General features: G+C 33.4%; 2 protein-coding genes across 2 annotated transcripts; both read left to right on the top strand.

Annotated features, from left to right (window-relative positions):
* Window positions 1–133: 133 nt before the first annotated feature.
* LOC140051743 (gelsolin-like protein 1) lies at window positions 134–9,513 on the top strand. Its single transcript, XM_072097039.1, has 10 exons — window positions 134–244; window positions 1,547–1,795; window positions 4,258–4,323; window positions 4,693–4,820; window positions 5,244–5,355; window positions 6,181–6,291; window positions 6,781–6,950; window positions 7,257–7,335; window positions 7,591–7,686; window positions 8,808–9,513. The coding sequence occupies exons 2-10, from the start codon at window positions 1,553–1,555 to the stop codon at window positions 8,901–8,903; spliced, it is 1,101 nt and encodes a 366-aa protein (XP_071953140.1). The 5' UTR covers window positions 134–244; window positions 1,547–1,552; the 3' UTR covers window positions 8,904–9,513.
* Window positions 9,514–9,776: 263 nt separating this feature from the next.
* Window positions 9,777–16,909, top strand: LOC140051763 (S-methyl-5'-thioadenosine phosphorylase-like). The gene is made up of 7 exons (XM_072097069.1): window positions 9,777–9,868; window positions 12,809–12,895; window positions 13,351–13,409; window positions 14,452–14,722; window positions 15,250–15,495; window positions 16,118–16,240; window positions 16,654–16,909. The coding sequence occupies exons 1-7, from the start codon at window positions 9,854–9,856 to the stop codon at window positions 16,693–16,695; spliced, it is 843 nt and encodes a 280-aa protein (XP_071953170.1). The 5' UTR covers window positions 9,777–9,853; the 3' UTR covers window positions 16,696–16,909.
* The last annotated feature ends 479 nt before the right edge of the window (window positions 16,910–17,388 follow it).

The following is a 17,388-nucleotide window of genomic DNA, read 5'->3' on the forward strand; positions in this document are numbered from 1 at the left end:
AAAGTATTGTTCTTTGATGGTCCTGATTGGTCGAACTCTACAGAATGGGGCAGACTGTAGACATCCAGGTGTATTCAATAGATTTGTCGAGCAGGTTTCTGATTGGTCAAAGTATACAGGAAGATGGGTGCGGCAGACCGAAACAGCATCCAGGTTTTTTATACGAGTGTTCATAATTTAGGAAGCTGTGTTAATAAGAACAGTACTATTTCCGCGTCTGTTCTATTCTAAATTCTCCAAAAAGGTAAGAAATCAACAGTTATAAAGTTTGTTTAAGACTTGTTTATTGATTTAGCCTACTTTTACCAAATCGTAAGTCAAATAATTCTAAAATCTGAAAGTTTCATTTATCGTTTTATATTATGATAGGCTTAATTGTTAATATTGTTAATGAATTATGCCGCTCGGTGGTGTTATAGTTATTGAAATCTGTTCTGAACAAGTCATCACAGTTATTAAATCGATCTACCACTTTGAATCACATGCCAAAGTGTTAGCTTCCATTTGAGGTAGTTCACTGATCTGTAGGTTAACCCTTCGGTAAACAAGGCAGAAACTGATCGCCTTTAGTTCCTTGTAATTTGCATAATATTGAGATGAGAAAATGTATTCAAAATGTTCATTATTCCATGATGCATCCATTGTTAACGTAGATATTGACGTAATCCTTTCATGCTGAGCCATGAAAACACTTAAAATTATTTATTTATTCCACATTTATTTAGTCATAAATTACAGTACATCATAATTACAGTACAACTGAAAACAGGGATCCTGCATAAAAAAGCTGTAGCTTCGTTATTTTGTAGGACCCTTTTACATAAGAACAAGTATATAGAACTTAAATAAACAAAGGTGTTGTTAATCAGCATAATAGTGATAAAAAGTATTTTTTGAACTGTTTTTGTATACATTTATTTTGTTTCTTTAAAATAACCGGTTTATTACCACCATTACAAGTGAATTCTTTCCACAATTTTGGTCCATATATGTGTATAAACTGTTGACTGCAGGATAGTATAGTATACGGTAGTATATACACGGATATCACTCGGCCTTAGTGGATTTGTAGCTGGTGGTTTAGAGGCTCGACTACCAATACAAGCAGGGTCATGTGCTCAAATGGGCTCAAATCTTCACAAATACTTTGTTTTATGCAGAGCAGTGTATGCTTGATTGTTTGTATATCATTAAATCTCTGTTTACATTAACTTTAGGCCTATGCGACAAAAAAAAAGTCATGCGCCCATACATGGACATGATATCATATCACTACAATATTTGAGCATATCACTACCATATTTGGACACATCACACTGTTACTTATTTTCCTAAATAATTTTGTAATGAAGGTATACACTTTCGCAACGCTAAAATTCCGTTCACACAAAGAAAACGTACAAAATATGTACTATTGAAAGAAGCCTTTGTAAACAATGATGTAGGCGATTTAAGAAAATCATAAACCCCCCTCCCCCCCCCCCCCCCCCGCCCCCATTCCTCAATATATATATGCCTCTGGAAGACATGTTTTCGCTTTTTGAAGGTTGCAATGTCTGGTTTGGTTAAGGCGAAGAAGTATGACTGGAAAGACTCCAATTTGGCGCTGTTTGGAAGCGACACTGAAAAAAATGTGAAGAAGAGCTCAGCTGAAACAGAACCTGCGTGGAAAGGTGCTGGCCAGAAAGTGGGCATAAGAATCTGGCGTATTGTCAAGTTTAAGGTTACTGATTGGCCAAAAGACGACTATGGCAAGTTTTACAACGGTGATTCTTATATCATTTTGAATACATACGTAAGTTGATACAAGAAGGGTTGTACTTGTTCATTATAATAAATGTTATAGTCCAGATCCCTATGTAAAAAAAAGTGCCTTCGTGTGCAGATCATGGGGAAAGTGTAAACATTGTGTTTTATGAATAATTGAATCATGCTGGTTATAAAAACCCATGTTGTCAAATTTCTAAAGTTCATCTTTGACCTCTGACCTCAATTTGGATGTTTTGACCCATTGAAAACAAAATGGTCATATCTTTGCAACGCTTATTTTAAATGAAATAATTTTAGTGTCAAATTATTTGGGAGATGCATATTAATATTCGTTCTAATGGAAAAGTTTGTCCAAAAATGGCCGGAAGTATGATTTTTGGCATTTTTGACCTTTGACCTACATATCATATAACTCCGTAACTAACAGTTGGACAAACTTTAAATAGGGCTCAAATTAATCTGAAGATATATATTTCTATTCAGTCTAATAAGAACTTTTTCGAGAAAATGACCCAAAATCTTCTTATTGACCTTTGACCTGTACAGGTAGTACACATTCCTACAGTCTTAAAAACTATTGGCCGTAAAAGGTTTTTTTTGTGAAATTGTTCGAAAAATTTACATTTATATGTTGTATAATAACAATATTTTATAGAAATGTAAAAGAATTCTATTTATGATAACTAACTTTGTAATATATTAACATCACTAGCATTTGTTAAAATATTAAAATGTGTTATATTTGCTGATTTTAAGCACTTCACATGAATTTATCAGAATTACGTGTATTTAAATATAAAGTTTTATTTTTTTGACATAAAGAAAATTTAATTATCTATCAAATAAGACTATTTTCAAATTATTATGGCTAAAACTTAATTAGATACAGGCAAAAAGGTGTATTTTTTTTACTTGTGTGAACAGCGCCCTCAATCTTCATTTTCCTTTCAAAATACCACATTTTTATGTGGTTTCATAAACTTTAGCGGGTTGTAACTTTTTGTTAAGATTTGTTGTCAGTGAAGTGTAACTCACATACCCCTTCTACCATATACTAAGTAAGTTTCTGAGATAAAATGAAAAAATATTTTTATTGCTTGATATTTTTCTTAAGGTTTTTACATAGTACACGCTAAAAAAGATTTTGATTTTGTGCTAAAAATCCATGTTTTTAGTTCAGTACAACAATCTTGTACAGACATTCTTACACAAACAGCATATTTTATTGGAAAGATAATCATAATATCTATCCAATAAAATATGAATTTTGTGTTAATATCTGCTAGATAGCTTTTATTAAACCAAAAAGATGGACTTTTAGCTCAAAATTAAAATATTTTTTGGTGTGTATCATGTAATAACCTCAACAAAAATATCAAGCTATCAAAATATTTTTCTCATTTTTTTTCAGAAACTGACCTAGTACGTTATAAAAGTGGTATGTAAATTACAGGTTACTGTAAATAATCTTTAAAACAAAGTTATAACCTGTTAAATTTATGAAACCACATAAAAATGTGGTATTTTGAGGGAAAAATTAAGATTGAGGGCGCTGTTCACACAAGTAAAAAAATACGCCTTTTTGCCTGTATCAAATTAAGTTTTAGCCATAATAATTTGAAAATAGTCTTATTTGATAGATAATTAAATTTTCTTTATGTCAAAAAAATAAAACTTTATATTTAAATACACGTAATTCTGATAAATTCATGTGAAGTGCTTAAAATCAGCAAATATAACACATTTTAATATTTTAACAAATGCTAGTGATGTTAATATATTACAAAGTTAGTTATCATAAATAGAATTCTTTTACATTTCTATAAAATATTGTTATTATACAACATATAAATGTAAATTTTTCGAACAATTTCACAAAAAAAACCTTTTACGGCCAATAGTTTTTAAGACTGTAGGAATGTGTACTACCTGTACAGGTCAAAGGTCAATAAGAAGATTTTGGGTCATTTTCTCGAAAAAGTTCTTATTAGACTGAATAGAAATATATATCTTCAGATTAATTTGAGCCCTATTTAAAGTTTGTCCAACTGTTAGTTACGGAGTTATTTGATATTTAGGTCAAAGGTCAATATTGCCAAAAATCATACTTCCGGCCATTTTTGGACAAACTTTTCCATTAGAACGAATATTAATATGCATCTCCCAAATAATTTGACACTAAAATTATTTCATTTAAAATAAGCGTTGCAAAGATATGACCATTTTGTTTTCAATGGGTCAAAACATTCAAATTGAGGTCAGAGGTCAAAGATGAATTTTAGAAATTTGACAACATGGGTTTTTATAACCAGCATGATTCAAATATTCATAAAACACAATGTTTACACTTTCCCCATGATCTGCACACGAAAATACATAGGGATCTGGACTATTATATAAAATGTTAAACCTTTAGTTCTCTTAATTATTAAATATACCATAATGTAGGCCTTATTTATCATTTTAACTTCTTTTAAATTATTTTAGAAAGAGAAAGAGAGTGATGAGCTGCTTTATGACGTTCACTTCTGGATTGGACAATACTCCACTCAGGTAAGGATTTTTCAGAAAACGACATTTAAAAAAAAACAACAAAACTAACTGTTTTTGCAAATAAATACCCCCAGGTATGTGAATCTTTTATAAAAACTAGAAATAAGATATATTCGGACTGTTATACTATACTTATGTCGCTTGAGTCAAATGGGACAAAGTATAGTGATTATACAGTTGGAATGTTATAGGTCTACTATACTTAATGTCCGTTGTAGTATACAAAGTATATTAGTAATTGCAGTCGGATTGTAGTGTTATATACTATATTATATTGTAGTCAAAGCATCTATAATATCTTTGTCAAACAGGAACTGAAAAGTCCACTTCAAAATCCCAAACGGAACTCTGTATTTTTTTCCCCACCAGGATGAATATGGTACTGCTGCATATAAGACTGTTGAATTGGACACGCTTCTTGACGACAAACCGATACAACATCGAGAGGTTATGGATCACGAATCAAGCCTCTTCAAGTCGTACTTCGATAGTTTTTCGTATGTTTTCTTATTATCGTTGTACTTGGTATAAAGTATAATATGTCAGAGGGCAAACAAACATGCGTCTCGTTATCACGTTGCGCCTCGTTTGTTACGTTGCGCCTCGTTTGTTACGTTGCGCCTCGTTTGTTACGTTGCGCCTCGTTTGTTACGTTGCGCCTCGATTGTTACGTTGCGCCTCGATTGTTACGTTGCGCCTCATTGTTACGTTGCGTGGCGTTGTTACGTTGCGTCTTGTCAACCAATAATTAGCAAACAATTAGCTAAAATAATTGTCATTTATTAATGTAATAAATGATCGATATTTAATTGTAATTGAAGATTAAGTTTCATTTAATCCAGCCTACTTTGCGCATTATTATTAGAATCCATATGCTTTCCTATTATATTGATAAGCATTTGTGTGTATATACATTTTAGGCTTCTTGAAGGTGGAGCAGATACAGGTTTCAGACATGTAAAACCTACAGAGTACCAACCCAGGCTGCTTCATTTTTGCAAAACTGTATCTAAAAAAGTGGAAATCAAAGAGGTACTGTTATTATGTATGCATTGAGAGATCCAAGAGACGCAACACAACGACGTAATGCAATGTAAAGGATTTGACCAATCACAAGCAATGAATTATTCAAACTGTCGCTTGTCATTGGTCAACATGCTTGCGTTGTGCCTACGTCTACGAAAACAAGCATAACTGTCTAGGTGCTTAAGTAACGAACGACGACTTTCAGTAGGCCTTCTTTTATGAAAAACCGATTGTTTTCGCGCCGCGGCTCTAGCGAGCTATGTCCCAAGAGAACATATTCATTAATAAGCGGTTTCATAGCGGTAGCTTTGGTAGCTTTAGTATCTAAGGCCGACAGTTTTGCGAATTATTAAACTCTACTATAATTTATAGGTCCCAGCTGATGGACCCAAAAAACGAGGGCCTGCGTTGAACGATTTTGGATTCTCGCCCTTTAATTGGTTGACGCGAATCAACAGACTGGGAGTCACGTTGTCTGTAGAGGGTATTCAGTTGCATGCCTACAGTACAGGTTGAGGTCACACACAAACAGGCTACAGCACATTAAAAGTTCAAAATTGCCATTTTTGAATTAGTAGATTAATATTTGTTGGCAAATATTACATTGCTGGAAAGGTACACATGTCTTCTTTCAAATGCTGTGTATACAATTAACTAGTGAAAAAATGGGCATGTGATTCATAATTAAAGAACTATCTGTGATTTGTCCTTGCGATTAAAGGACATCTTTAATAATTATTCATAAATTAATCAAAAGAACAATGATTCATTTTGAAATGTCGAGCGACGTTTTTTGTAAGAAATATTTCTTGTTATAAATTGTTCTTAAAGGTTCCACTCTTTAAGCAATGTCTTGATTCAAGTGACGTGTTTATATTGGATTTGGGATTGGAAATATTTCAATGGAATGGTAAAACATGCAATAAAGACGAAAAATTCACGGTAAGTCATTTATTTTGTAGGTCTATTTAATGTTTTATTTTTCGCACACATATGCCTCATTAACCACTGATATTATTGAAATAAAGAATCGCTTAACCGTAATAAACTGAAATAATCCAATATTTCTATACCTTAATTAATTAATATATAAGATATATAGGTCTACCTTAATTGTTAGATTTTTTTAATTTTAAAGATGTATTGTCCCCCTAAAAAAAATTACATACAAATTTTTGTTGTAGAATATGCCATTTTAATGTCACATAATAGTCACTTTGACCAAACATTTTCATTTACCTGAAGAAAAAAACTACAAAATGACCTATTCAGTCAGATTTGATTATTTTTTATTTTTCATGTGCCCATATATGGACATGATGATGTCATATCATTACCATATTTGGGCACATCACTACCATATTTGGGCACATCACACATTTTTGTCAAACTAGTTTGATAGTATAGACAGTGCTTTATGTCTTTTTATAGGCTGTACAGTTTTTACAAACGTTAAAATCTGAAAGATCTGGAAAGCCAGTGGTTGAGTCTCTTGATGAACGTGATATAAGCGAAAGCCATAAGTTTTATTCTAGTCTGACTGACGGTGAAAAGCCAGAAGCAAGGACTGCTCCTGCTGCTACAGAAAAAATCTTGTACAAGTAAGAAATCATTTTATATCAACATCGGTCAATAAATAATTTCACATTTGCACCAAAAAAGAAGGTCGAATGTACATGCGCCATGAAATAAAAAGGATGAGCTAATCTAGAGATATTTCTCTTTTGAAAAAATTCAATCCATTCTATTTTGTTTTTGTATTGATTTAAACCACTAATTATATTTATTTACTAAACATACCTAATTTTAGGAAAATGAAATCTGTGGCAAATAAGTTAAATTTTATTTAAAACAGTATTTTTCTGTCGTAAATGTATTGATTATGCATTCGATTTGTTTGTGTTCAGGTTGTCCGATGAAAGTGGTAATTTGGAATTCACAACAATTGCAACCGGTCAATTCCAAAAAAGCATGCTTGATAGACAGGTTAGTTTTTATTTATCATTAAAAGTAACTTTAATATCCTTTACTCATAATCATTATTACGACATAAACTATAATTATATAATGTGCAAATGAGAGCAGATATAAAATATTGACAAAGTTTGTGATGATTTTAAAACTTAGGTTAGGTTCTATGACCGGACCTGAAATCTTTCTGAACATAAAATTGTCCAAAAACATTGTTCAACATTGTTCAAGTTCGTTTTTTTCCTAAATATTTATCTTAATACATTGCAGGATGTGTACATTATTGATACTGGTAGTGAACTGTTTGTCTGGGTTGGTTCGGGTGCAAGTCCTGACGAGAAAAAGAACGGCATGACATATGCCCATGTAAGTCGATCGACAACAGTATTAATCAAATTCTAATGAAATGTCACCGAATCTCTTTTGTTTTTTTATTTTAATGCAAAGTGGCCGCTTGAGTGGCTCAGCGGTTACGACAGTGGAACCGTAAGGTAAGAGGTTCGAGGCTCACTCGCTCCATGGTTCAGTTTTGATTTGATTTGAATTTATTTGGAAAATCATCATAAAAAATACATACAAAGTGATAACATAAATTACGGACATTACAAATAATACATTTATAAAAGACTTTCCAGGATAGCCCAAAAAGCTTATCAGCTTATTTCCATTAGGATCCTTTTACAATCTAAAATAAAAAATATAAACATTACAAAGTATTGCATTAAACACGTAAATATTACAAAAACAATAATATAAAAAACAAGTTAAATTAAAGATTATGATTGACTTATAAAATTATTTATTATTATTTAAATGTGATTTAACATTTTTCTTAAAATTAAATTTGTTTTCTATTTGTGGTGGTAGTGTAGAATGATTCTTCTCAGATAAAGGACTATAAACAGTTGGTCCAGTGTACACATATCTAGCTCATGGGCACTTTAAAGAACCAATAGGGCCTACATCTTTTGAGACGAGTAGGGGGTTAGCCCAGTGTAGGCCTACTAGTGCATCACAACCACTGGTCATAACTAGGCCCTCTGGGAGACCAGTCTGTGACTGAAGAGGTCGCCCAGTATTAATAAAATATTTCAATTCAATTCAGACGTAAATTTTCTGGGATAATTGCCTCTGTGTATTGATATAAACATTTCATAGGAACTTACATACTCCCATCCAACTTATGGATGGATTGGTTGATATTATTTTTTTAATTACCATTACCTACTCTAGTAATTAACCATACAGTCAGTGGACGTAACGGCTATGAGTGACCACTGGCTAATCCAGGGCCCCCGCAGCTCACGGGGTCCAGTAGGATGATCAGTCCATTGCAACTACACGACGTGTTGGAGGGCCCATTGAGAGTGCTAAACCAGGGCCTTTGCCCTGTGCGTTACGCCACTGAATACAGTAAATATTTGTTTTTATAAGTTACTGTATAATAATCATTCTCTGGTTCAACCATTTTATTTTATTTTTTATAGAATTACTTGATGAAGACTGACCATCCTTTGATCCCAGTTACTGTTGTGAAAGAAGGCCAGGAAAGTGCCGCATTTAATAAAGCGTTCTCATCATAAATAGGAAATAAAAACACCATTAAGTTGCAATGACATAAATAGTGTTTACACCTATACTAATTTGTTTACAGTAATAATTAATACATTTAAATATCAAGTAATAATCGTACATTTAATTGATAACTTCAGAAAATCTTATTTGTATTCAATGTCATCGCATAAGTTTATTGTCTGAATTGAACTCATTTATATATTTTAAGGTGTGATGATCGCTAATAATAATATTATCATGTCATTCAACATGCCATATAAGCCTTTTAAAAACAACCAAAATCACTGCTATATAACATGATTATTCCGTCGGTGGATGCTTTGTAAAATAATTGGTAGCAGGTGTCATGCCAAATTAGGTTCCACTGCCAAATTAGGTACTGAACTTAATTTGGCGTTACACAGGACTGGGATGGTTCGTATCCTGGAAAGGAGTGCGTCGACTTAAAAGCGTGTTGATAATGCTGATGCTCGTGTAGATTCACGCTGTAATTTATTTCACATTTCTTATATTTTGTCAGTCATAAAGAAGGGCCTGGGTATCGCACTAGAAGTAGTCGGCAGAAAATGAATGCGATCTCAATACGAATTTCTACAATAAAATGAAAATGCCATCAAACGTCTCAGTTTTACTTTATATTCCATGTCGCCTTTTGGTGGGCAAACAATCAGTGGACTGCGCACAGTAGCCTTTTACCTATTTTTAATCGTACTTTTTTTGTCCAATGTCAAATGCCCGTAAACGACGACGTTATGACTAAAAAAACGCAATATGTGCAATATTTTTGGTAAAAGTTTTGAGACAAGTGAGGGAGCTCTTCCAAAATGTTTAATCCACGTGGGCGAACCATTCATGCATGTCCACCATGTGATCAACAACACAAAAAGCGTTTGAGAAGTCTTGGTTGGTTGGTCTTTGGTTGGATATAGGCCCAGTATTGTATGAATAGAAAATAAAAATGACTGCATTAAAAGTATGTACTTTTACATTAGTTACACCAAGAGGGAATGAAAATGAACCTAACCTAATCTTAAAATAGTTGTAATATTCATGTGTAGGCCTAGCCTAGGCGTAGGTAGGCCTATCCTAAATAAACTAACTTAACTAGGGCCAGGCCTAGCTAGGCCTAGACTATATTATAGCCTAGGCACAGCAGTAGAGTAGTAGTAGGACCGTGGACGTAGGGGTCACGACCCCGTAGTAGGGTACTAGTACTACTGTCTAGCCTAGTTGTAGGCCTAAGAAGCTAACGGACCATCATCAGGCCTAGTAGTACGATATGCAGGCCAACAGAGTCTGCTGAGAGGTCTGTGTGTGAGGTGCTAATACTATAGTAATATTTTGAAGAAAAAAAAGACTACCATTTTTATTAATTATTATTCACTGCTCAGTCGGGGCGGCGAGGTCAAGGAGAGGATCGTTGTTTGTATTAGGTATTATAAATGTTTTTGCAGTCCAAACTAATTTTTTTTTGGATGGATGGGATAGAAGGTGGCCTATAGTTATACAGTACTACTGAAATAGGCTTAATTTTACTTTTGATGCAGTCTATGTTGCAGCTCGTAAAAGCCAAAAATGCAGGAAAAATTGTATTCTGTGGTGTTTTGTGTTAAAATTGCACAACAGGTTTTCTTGCATATTTTGCCAAATTGTGCAAGAAATCTTTCTGTATTGCACAAAAAAATGCATTTATATAAATAATTATTTAAAAAAAATGAATTTTGCATTTTGAAATGACTATTAATATTAATACAATACAAAAAAAATATTAATACAACACCTTTGGCTATTTGGAATGTGTTTTTAATGGTAAAATGGGACTTTTCAATCTCAAGAAAAGCTAGGGTTAAGATCCGCGACATTCATTCACCCAACAGATGTCATTAAGAAAAGCTAGGGTTAAGATCAGAGACATTCATTCACCCAACAGATGTCATTAAAAGCTAGGGTTAAGATCAGAGACATTCATTCGCCCAACAGATGTCATTAAAAGCTAGGGTTAAGATCAGAGACATTCATTCACCCAACAGATGTCATTAAAAGCTAGGGTTAAGATCAGAGACATTCATTCACCCAACAGATGTCATTAAAAGCTAGGGTTAAGATCAGAGACATTCATTCACCCAACAGATGTCATTAAAAGCTAGGGTTAAGATCAGAGACATTCATTCACCCAACAGATGTCATTAAAAGCTAGGGTTAAGATCAGAGACATTCATTCACCCAACAGATGTCATTAAAAGCTAGGGTTAAGATCAGAGACATTCATGCACCCAACAGATGTCATTAAAAGCTAGGGTTAAGATCACAGACATTCATTCACCCAACAGATGTCATTAAAATATTGGAATGAATGAACATCTATGTGTATTATGTTATTTTGATATTGAGATTGAAAAATGGCGAAAAGGTATTTAAATTGCAGATTAAATGGGAGACTAAGGGTGTGTTCAGACTCACGGAGTTACGGTGGAGTTATGTACGCGGCGTACATATTTTTGTGTCTGAACCATGCCGCGGATTAGCGTTAGGGAGCTGTTACTCCGCGCCAGTGGCGTTAATAACTCCAGCGGGAGAGGGTAGATTTCATAAGGCTAATCCATTGATGCATCAGTGATTTCAACCTCTGGTCAACGTCAGCCAATGAAAAGACACGACCGCAATTAGCAGCAGTCTATTCGCGCGGTTTTTTTTTAATAGCAAAACAATATAGCCTATTCCTCGAGCTAGCCTAGATCAACAGCAACATTCGAATTAAAATGAAACGTGTTACATGGAAAAGTACAGAAGTGGCTGATTTGATTTCATTATGGGGCAGCCCTGAATTTATAGACAAGATAGAAATTAGAAATTTGAAAGCTAGCGCCTGCAACAAGATGGCTATTTTTAAAGAAATTGTATCTAAACTGCAAAATTCTTCCTGACGAAGTTGGCGTCGGCGACATGATTTCACAAAATTAATTAAAATCATACAAATAATGGCAAAGTCATTGTCCGTGTAATAATTATGTTCGAAATTAGGCCTACTATCTTCTGTAAGGATTTGCAAAAAAACCGGCAAAAAAACCATTACATTTGAAGGTAACATTGTATTACGGTATATTGCTAGGCCTAGCTAGTGTTGTAAACTTTCGCGCGTGTCACTCTCAGCTCTGTTGTTATTGTGTGTATGTATCCCATCGGCCGTTTCGGTATGACGGAACTTCCGCTTTAAACGCAAGACGTTTGGAATGCTAATCGTTGTGTCTGAACACCTTGACTTTTAACGCCACGGATTACCGTACGCCTTGCGTAGATAACTCCACCGTAACTCCGTGAGTCTGAACATACCCTTAGATGTATGAAAACTAGAGTAAAGTACTTGAACTCTGTTTATACTGGTACTTCATTCAATTTTTTCAGAATAAAGTATGGAATACTGGTAATGAGCTTTATACACAGTTTTGTAAAATACTGTAGTAGTTTTAGTTAATATTATAACTCATAAATCCTGCAGCCATTTTCATGTATGTTCTATACAACAACAAAAGGTTGACAATTGACTTAATTGTAATTACAGTAACTAGTATCTGTTGTTATTGTTTCTCACTTTTATTATATTACTGTATATCCTCGGGTATAATCCCAATGCGGGTATAATCCCACTTCGGGTCTAATCCCACCCCACTACTGTATGTCTGATTTCACAAATAGGCATATCCCTGGGTATAGTCCCAGTATTGGATGTAGGTCTCTCCATAGCAAGTTTTTTTTTTTTTTTAGCCATATTTAATGATGAGTTATTGATTAATTTTCACAAGAAATGCTTACCAATGATTTTTCCAGAGTTGACCCAATTTTATTATATTATTATTATACAAGATGGTATACAGTATAACAGTTTTATTTGGTGTAACACCATTCTTGTATTCAGATTGGTATTATAGGAGGTACAGGATTGGACAATCCTGAATTGATTCTTGAAAGAAAAGAGCATTATGTTGATACACCATTTGGCAAGGTAAACATTTACTTTTGTCTTTTTTTTAATAATTAAATTCCTCTATTTGTATAACCATATAAAGCTCTGTCTACACTATCATTATCAAACTTTATGTGACAAAAAAATGTCACAATGATATTACTACCATATCAGAGTGGTGGCTTGGTGGTTATGATGATTGGCTACCAATTCAAGGGTTCTTAGTCCTGTCATGTCAGGATTTTTTCTACCTCCAATCACAAAGACTTGTAATAAGACTTTGTTTATGTGTATATGTTTGTCTTGTCTTAAGAAGGATAGTGAATTAATTCGCTTCGGTTATCCTTGTTAATTTGCCTAAATACTGTGGCACATTACACTTTTTTGTCAAACTAGGTTGATAGTGTAGACAGAGCTTTAGACTTTCATCACTCAGATTCTTGGCTCCGTACAAATACTGTTATACAGTAACTAATGATTGATTGTTTCCATAGCCATCAGATGCACTCATTCATGGCAAGATTAAAGATGTCAATTGTGTGCTACTTCCAAGGTAACATTCTTATTATAATATCTCATATTTGTTTTGTTCAAAATTGTACACAACGTAAGCTTTTAGCTTCAACGTTAAGCATTTATTGTCTCCCTGAAAACAATATTTTTATTCTATGGTTGATATGCCATTTTATGTAACATAGAATTCACTTTGACCTTTAACTGAAAAAAAATGTAATTTAAACCAAAAAATAGTACATTTGTTGTTTAGTTAAATCTAACTCTTTTGTCTTTTATTAGTGAAATTATTGTGACTGAATAATATAAGTAATTTTAATGTTTGTGTAGGACACAAACACTAACCTTCCAAAATGCAGTACTAGTGCCTTGTTCGTCCGTCTACTTTCATTGCCTTCCAAAATGCAGTACTAGTGCCTTGTTCGTCCGTCTACTTTCATTGCCTTCCAAAATGCAGTACTAGTGCCTTGTTCGTCCGTCTACTTTCATTGCCTTCCAAAATGCAGTACTAGTGCCTTGTTCGTCCGTCTACTTTCATTGCCTTCCAAAATGCAGTACTAGTGCCTTGTTCGTCCGTCTACTTTCATTGCCTTCCAAAATGCAGTACTAGTGCCTTGTTCGTCCGTCTACTTTCATTGCCTTCCAAAATGCAGTACTAGTGCCTTGTTCGTCCGTCTACTTTCATTGCCTTCCAAAATGCAGTACTAGTGCCTTGTTCGTCCGTCTACTTTCATTGCCTTCCAAAATGCAGTACTAGTGCCTTGTTCGTCCGTCTACTTTCATTGCCTTCCAAAATGCAGTACTAGTGCCTTGTTCGTCCGTCTACTTTCATTGCCTTCCAAAATGCAGTACTAGTGCCTTGTTTGTCCGTCTACTTTCATTGCCTTCCAAAATGCAATACTAGTGCCTTGTTCGTCCGTCTACTTTCATTGCCTTCACTGACGCCTTAAGTTTGTGTGGCAATGTGATCAAATTCATTATTTTAATTGCTTTATTGTTTATGGAAACTTCAAAGTAAATCAGTTATTTACCAATCAAAATTCCTAATTCAAATCTCTATTTTTTTAATTATATTATCCTAGGCATGGCAGAGATCATACCATTATGCCATCAAATGTAAATTATAGAGCCAACATACATGCACTGGTAGCTGCTGGATGCACTCACATCCTAGCGTCCACTGCTTGTGGGTCACTCCAGCAAAATATTGTACCTGGTCAGTTTCTCATCTTGGACCAGTTCATTGATCGAACCACTAAAAGAATTCAGACATTTTATGATGGCGAAGCAAGCAGTCCTGAAGGCGTTTGCCACACACCAATGCATTCCCCTTTCTGTGAAGATACACGCCAGGTAACGATCATTAGTTTTACATTTTTCTTCCTGTGTTCAATCACAGAGTAATTTAGAAATGTACAGAAACAGAATACAAACAGAATAATAAGCATAAATTATATTTCCACTTGTAATGTTGTTTCTAATTTCAATTTTAATGTCCCAATTCGTAGATTTCATTTAAAATCAATGTTACATGTACAACTTTCCGTGTTAATGTCTGTAACAATGGTAATTTTGTAGCTGTTGATAACATTAACAGCTGTTTTTGTCAAAATCCTGAATTATATATCTTTTGTACCTTTTCTAAGTTTAAGTATATTTTCCATGAATTAGTTGACAATGCTGCCAATCTATAGCTTAGATCAAATATTATGCTTTCTTTTTGTTATTTTTGTGTGATGTGTTTTTTTCATATTTATATTTTCATCCTGTAATTGTTGTATACATTGTTGGATGTGAACAGAAATACAAATTTTACGCACTATTACATACAATATAGATAAGTGTAAATTGTATTTATTTGGCATTATCTTATTCACTAGATTCTGATTAAGGCGGCAGAGAAAGCTGGAATCGAGTGTCATAAACGAGGGACTGCTCTTACCATTGAAGGACCAAGATTTTCATCAAGGGCCGAGAGCATCCTCTTTCATAAATGGGGCGCTGATGTGATTAACATGACGACAGTGCCAGAAGTTGTCCTTGCAAAAGAGAAAGGCATTTGTTATGCCAGTTTTGCCATGGCAACTGATTATGATTCCTGGAGAGATGATGACAAAGCGGAACATGTATGTATTATTATATTATGCTTCTGTAAAAAAAAAATGGCGATGAATAAATAAAAAAAATGTATTAGTTAAAGTACCCTGTTGTTTGAAAAAAAAAAAACTAGACATTTTGTGCCAGCTGTAAAGAGAGAGAGATTTACTGTTGCTTAGTTATTACTGTTAAACTTTAACTATCATTTTGTAAACAAGAAGTAATCTGGTGTCTCTATCATACAAACCTTCTGGTTTAGGTAGGTACCCACATCACTGAGAACACCTGTGAGTTATGTACTGGCTGGTCTATGAACCTTAAATTGCTGGTAAACGGAAGCAGTGATGTGGGTTCGATTGGTCTTGTTTTTATTTCGGTTTTTGTCAAAATTATCAGTAGTATTTAGGTTTCAAGGTTTATATTTTTATATGGTTTTTTTCATGGTTTTTCACAAGCACCTTGAGCATTTTTGTGGATATGTGCGCTATATAAATCTTATTATTATTATTATTATTATTTCAAGAGACCCTATTTCATCATTTTCTTAAATCATTGTACATACTATTATTTTATTGTGATTTGATGAATAAATGTATTTGTATTGTAGTAACCCAGACTGTCTATACTTGATGTAATTTTGATTTATTGCAGGTGAACGTTGAGGTTGTAATGTCAATTATTAAGGAGAATGGTGAAAAGGCCAAGAAGCTGTTGTTAGAAGCAATACCAATGATTGCCAAGCAAGATTGGACTCAAGTTATAGCAGAAACAAAAGTAAGAAAAAAGAAAGTGCTTGATTGGTGATAATAATGAATCACATTGTTAATCTCTTTTAATATTGTTGCCATAAAAAATAAGTATATCAATTTTGTTACCATCAATTTTTATATAAAATATACTGATGAAGGGCTAGTGTTGCCCGAAAGCTCTTATACTTTTTTCTGGCTCTTTTACTTTACCGTTACTTATTTTATTTGTGTCTCCATTGAGATCTAGCCACTGATACCCACAAAATTGTCATTTTTCAGTGCTTATTTTATTTGTATCTTCATTGAGATCTAGCCACTGATACCCACAAAATTGTCATTTTTTCAGTGCTTATTTTATTTGTATCTTCATTGAGATCTAGCCACTGATATCCACAGCATTGTCATTTTATAAATAAATATATTGTGTTTGATTTTTAGGCTGTAGCAGCTGGATCTGTTATGGGCATTCCTAAGAAGTAACAATGCTCTCACCTTGGAAACCAACTAATCTTCTATTAACAAAAGTACAGATATTTATAACAAAAAAAAAGGGGCTTCAGGTTGATTGAAATAAACAATATATACTTGGTTTATGGGTTGTACAGTACTACATTTATGTTGCATTTTAAAATTACTTTAATATTTTAGTGTTTGACATGCATTTCATTTTTTTAACAAAGAATTATGAAGATTAGGTGGTTTTTGTTTTTAATGTAATGGTTAGCTACAATGTATGAACTGATAACTTTCAAATAATATCAGGATTTTCAAATGTATGCCACAATGCTATAAGAACGATTTTTTCTTTACCAACTTCAGATCTTACTTTCAATTCAGATTTAATGAGTGGCATTTTAAGGATAGCCACTGTTTCTTAAGGCTACTAAATAAAACCTCAATAAACACAGTACTGTATTCTTGATTAAATTATGTTTGATTAATACAGTACTTAAAATATGTTAATAGATCAAGATATACCAGAGCAATTTATTTATTTATTCGGTATAATAAAAATACATCCAATTACAACAGGACTGAAATGAATTGCATTACAAATATATAAAAATTTGATAAAATAGCTATAAAAAATAAAACCATCCTATTAAAATTTAATATTGTACAATGCATTAAGAAAACAGACATGAATAGAAAATATCAAAACATGCACTTATT

This window comes from Antedon mediterranea, chromosome 6 (genome assembly GCF_964355755.1).
Source record: "Antedon mediterranea chromosome 6, ecAntMedi1.1, whole genome shotgun sequence".
NCBI classification, from domain to species: Eukaryota; Metazoa; Echinodermata; class Crinoidea; order Comatulida; family Antedonidae; genus Antedon; species Antedon mediterranea.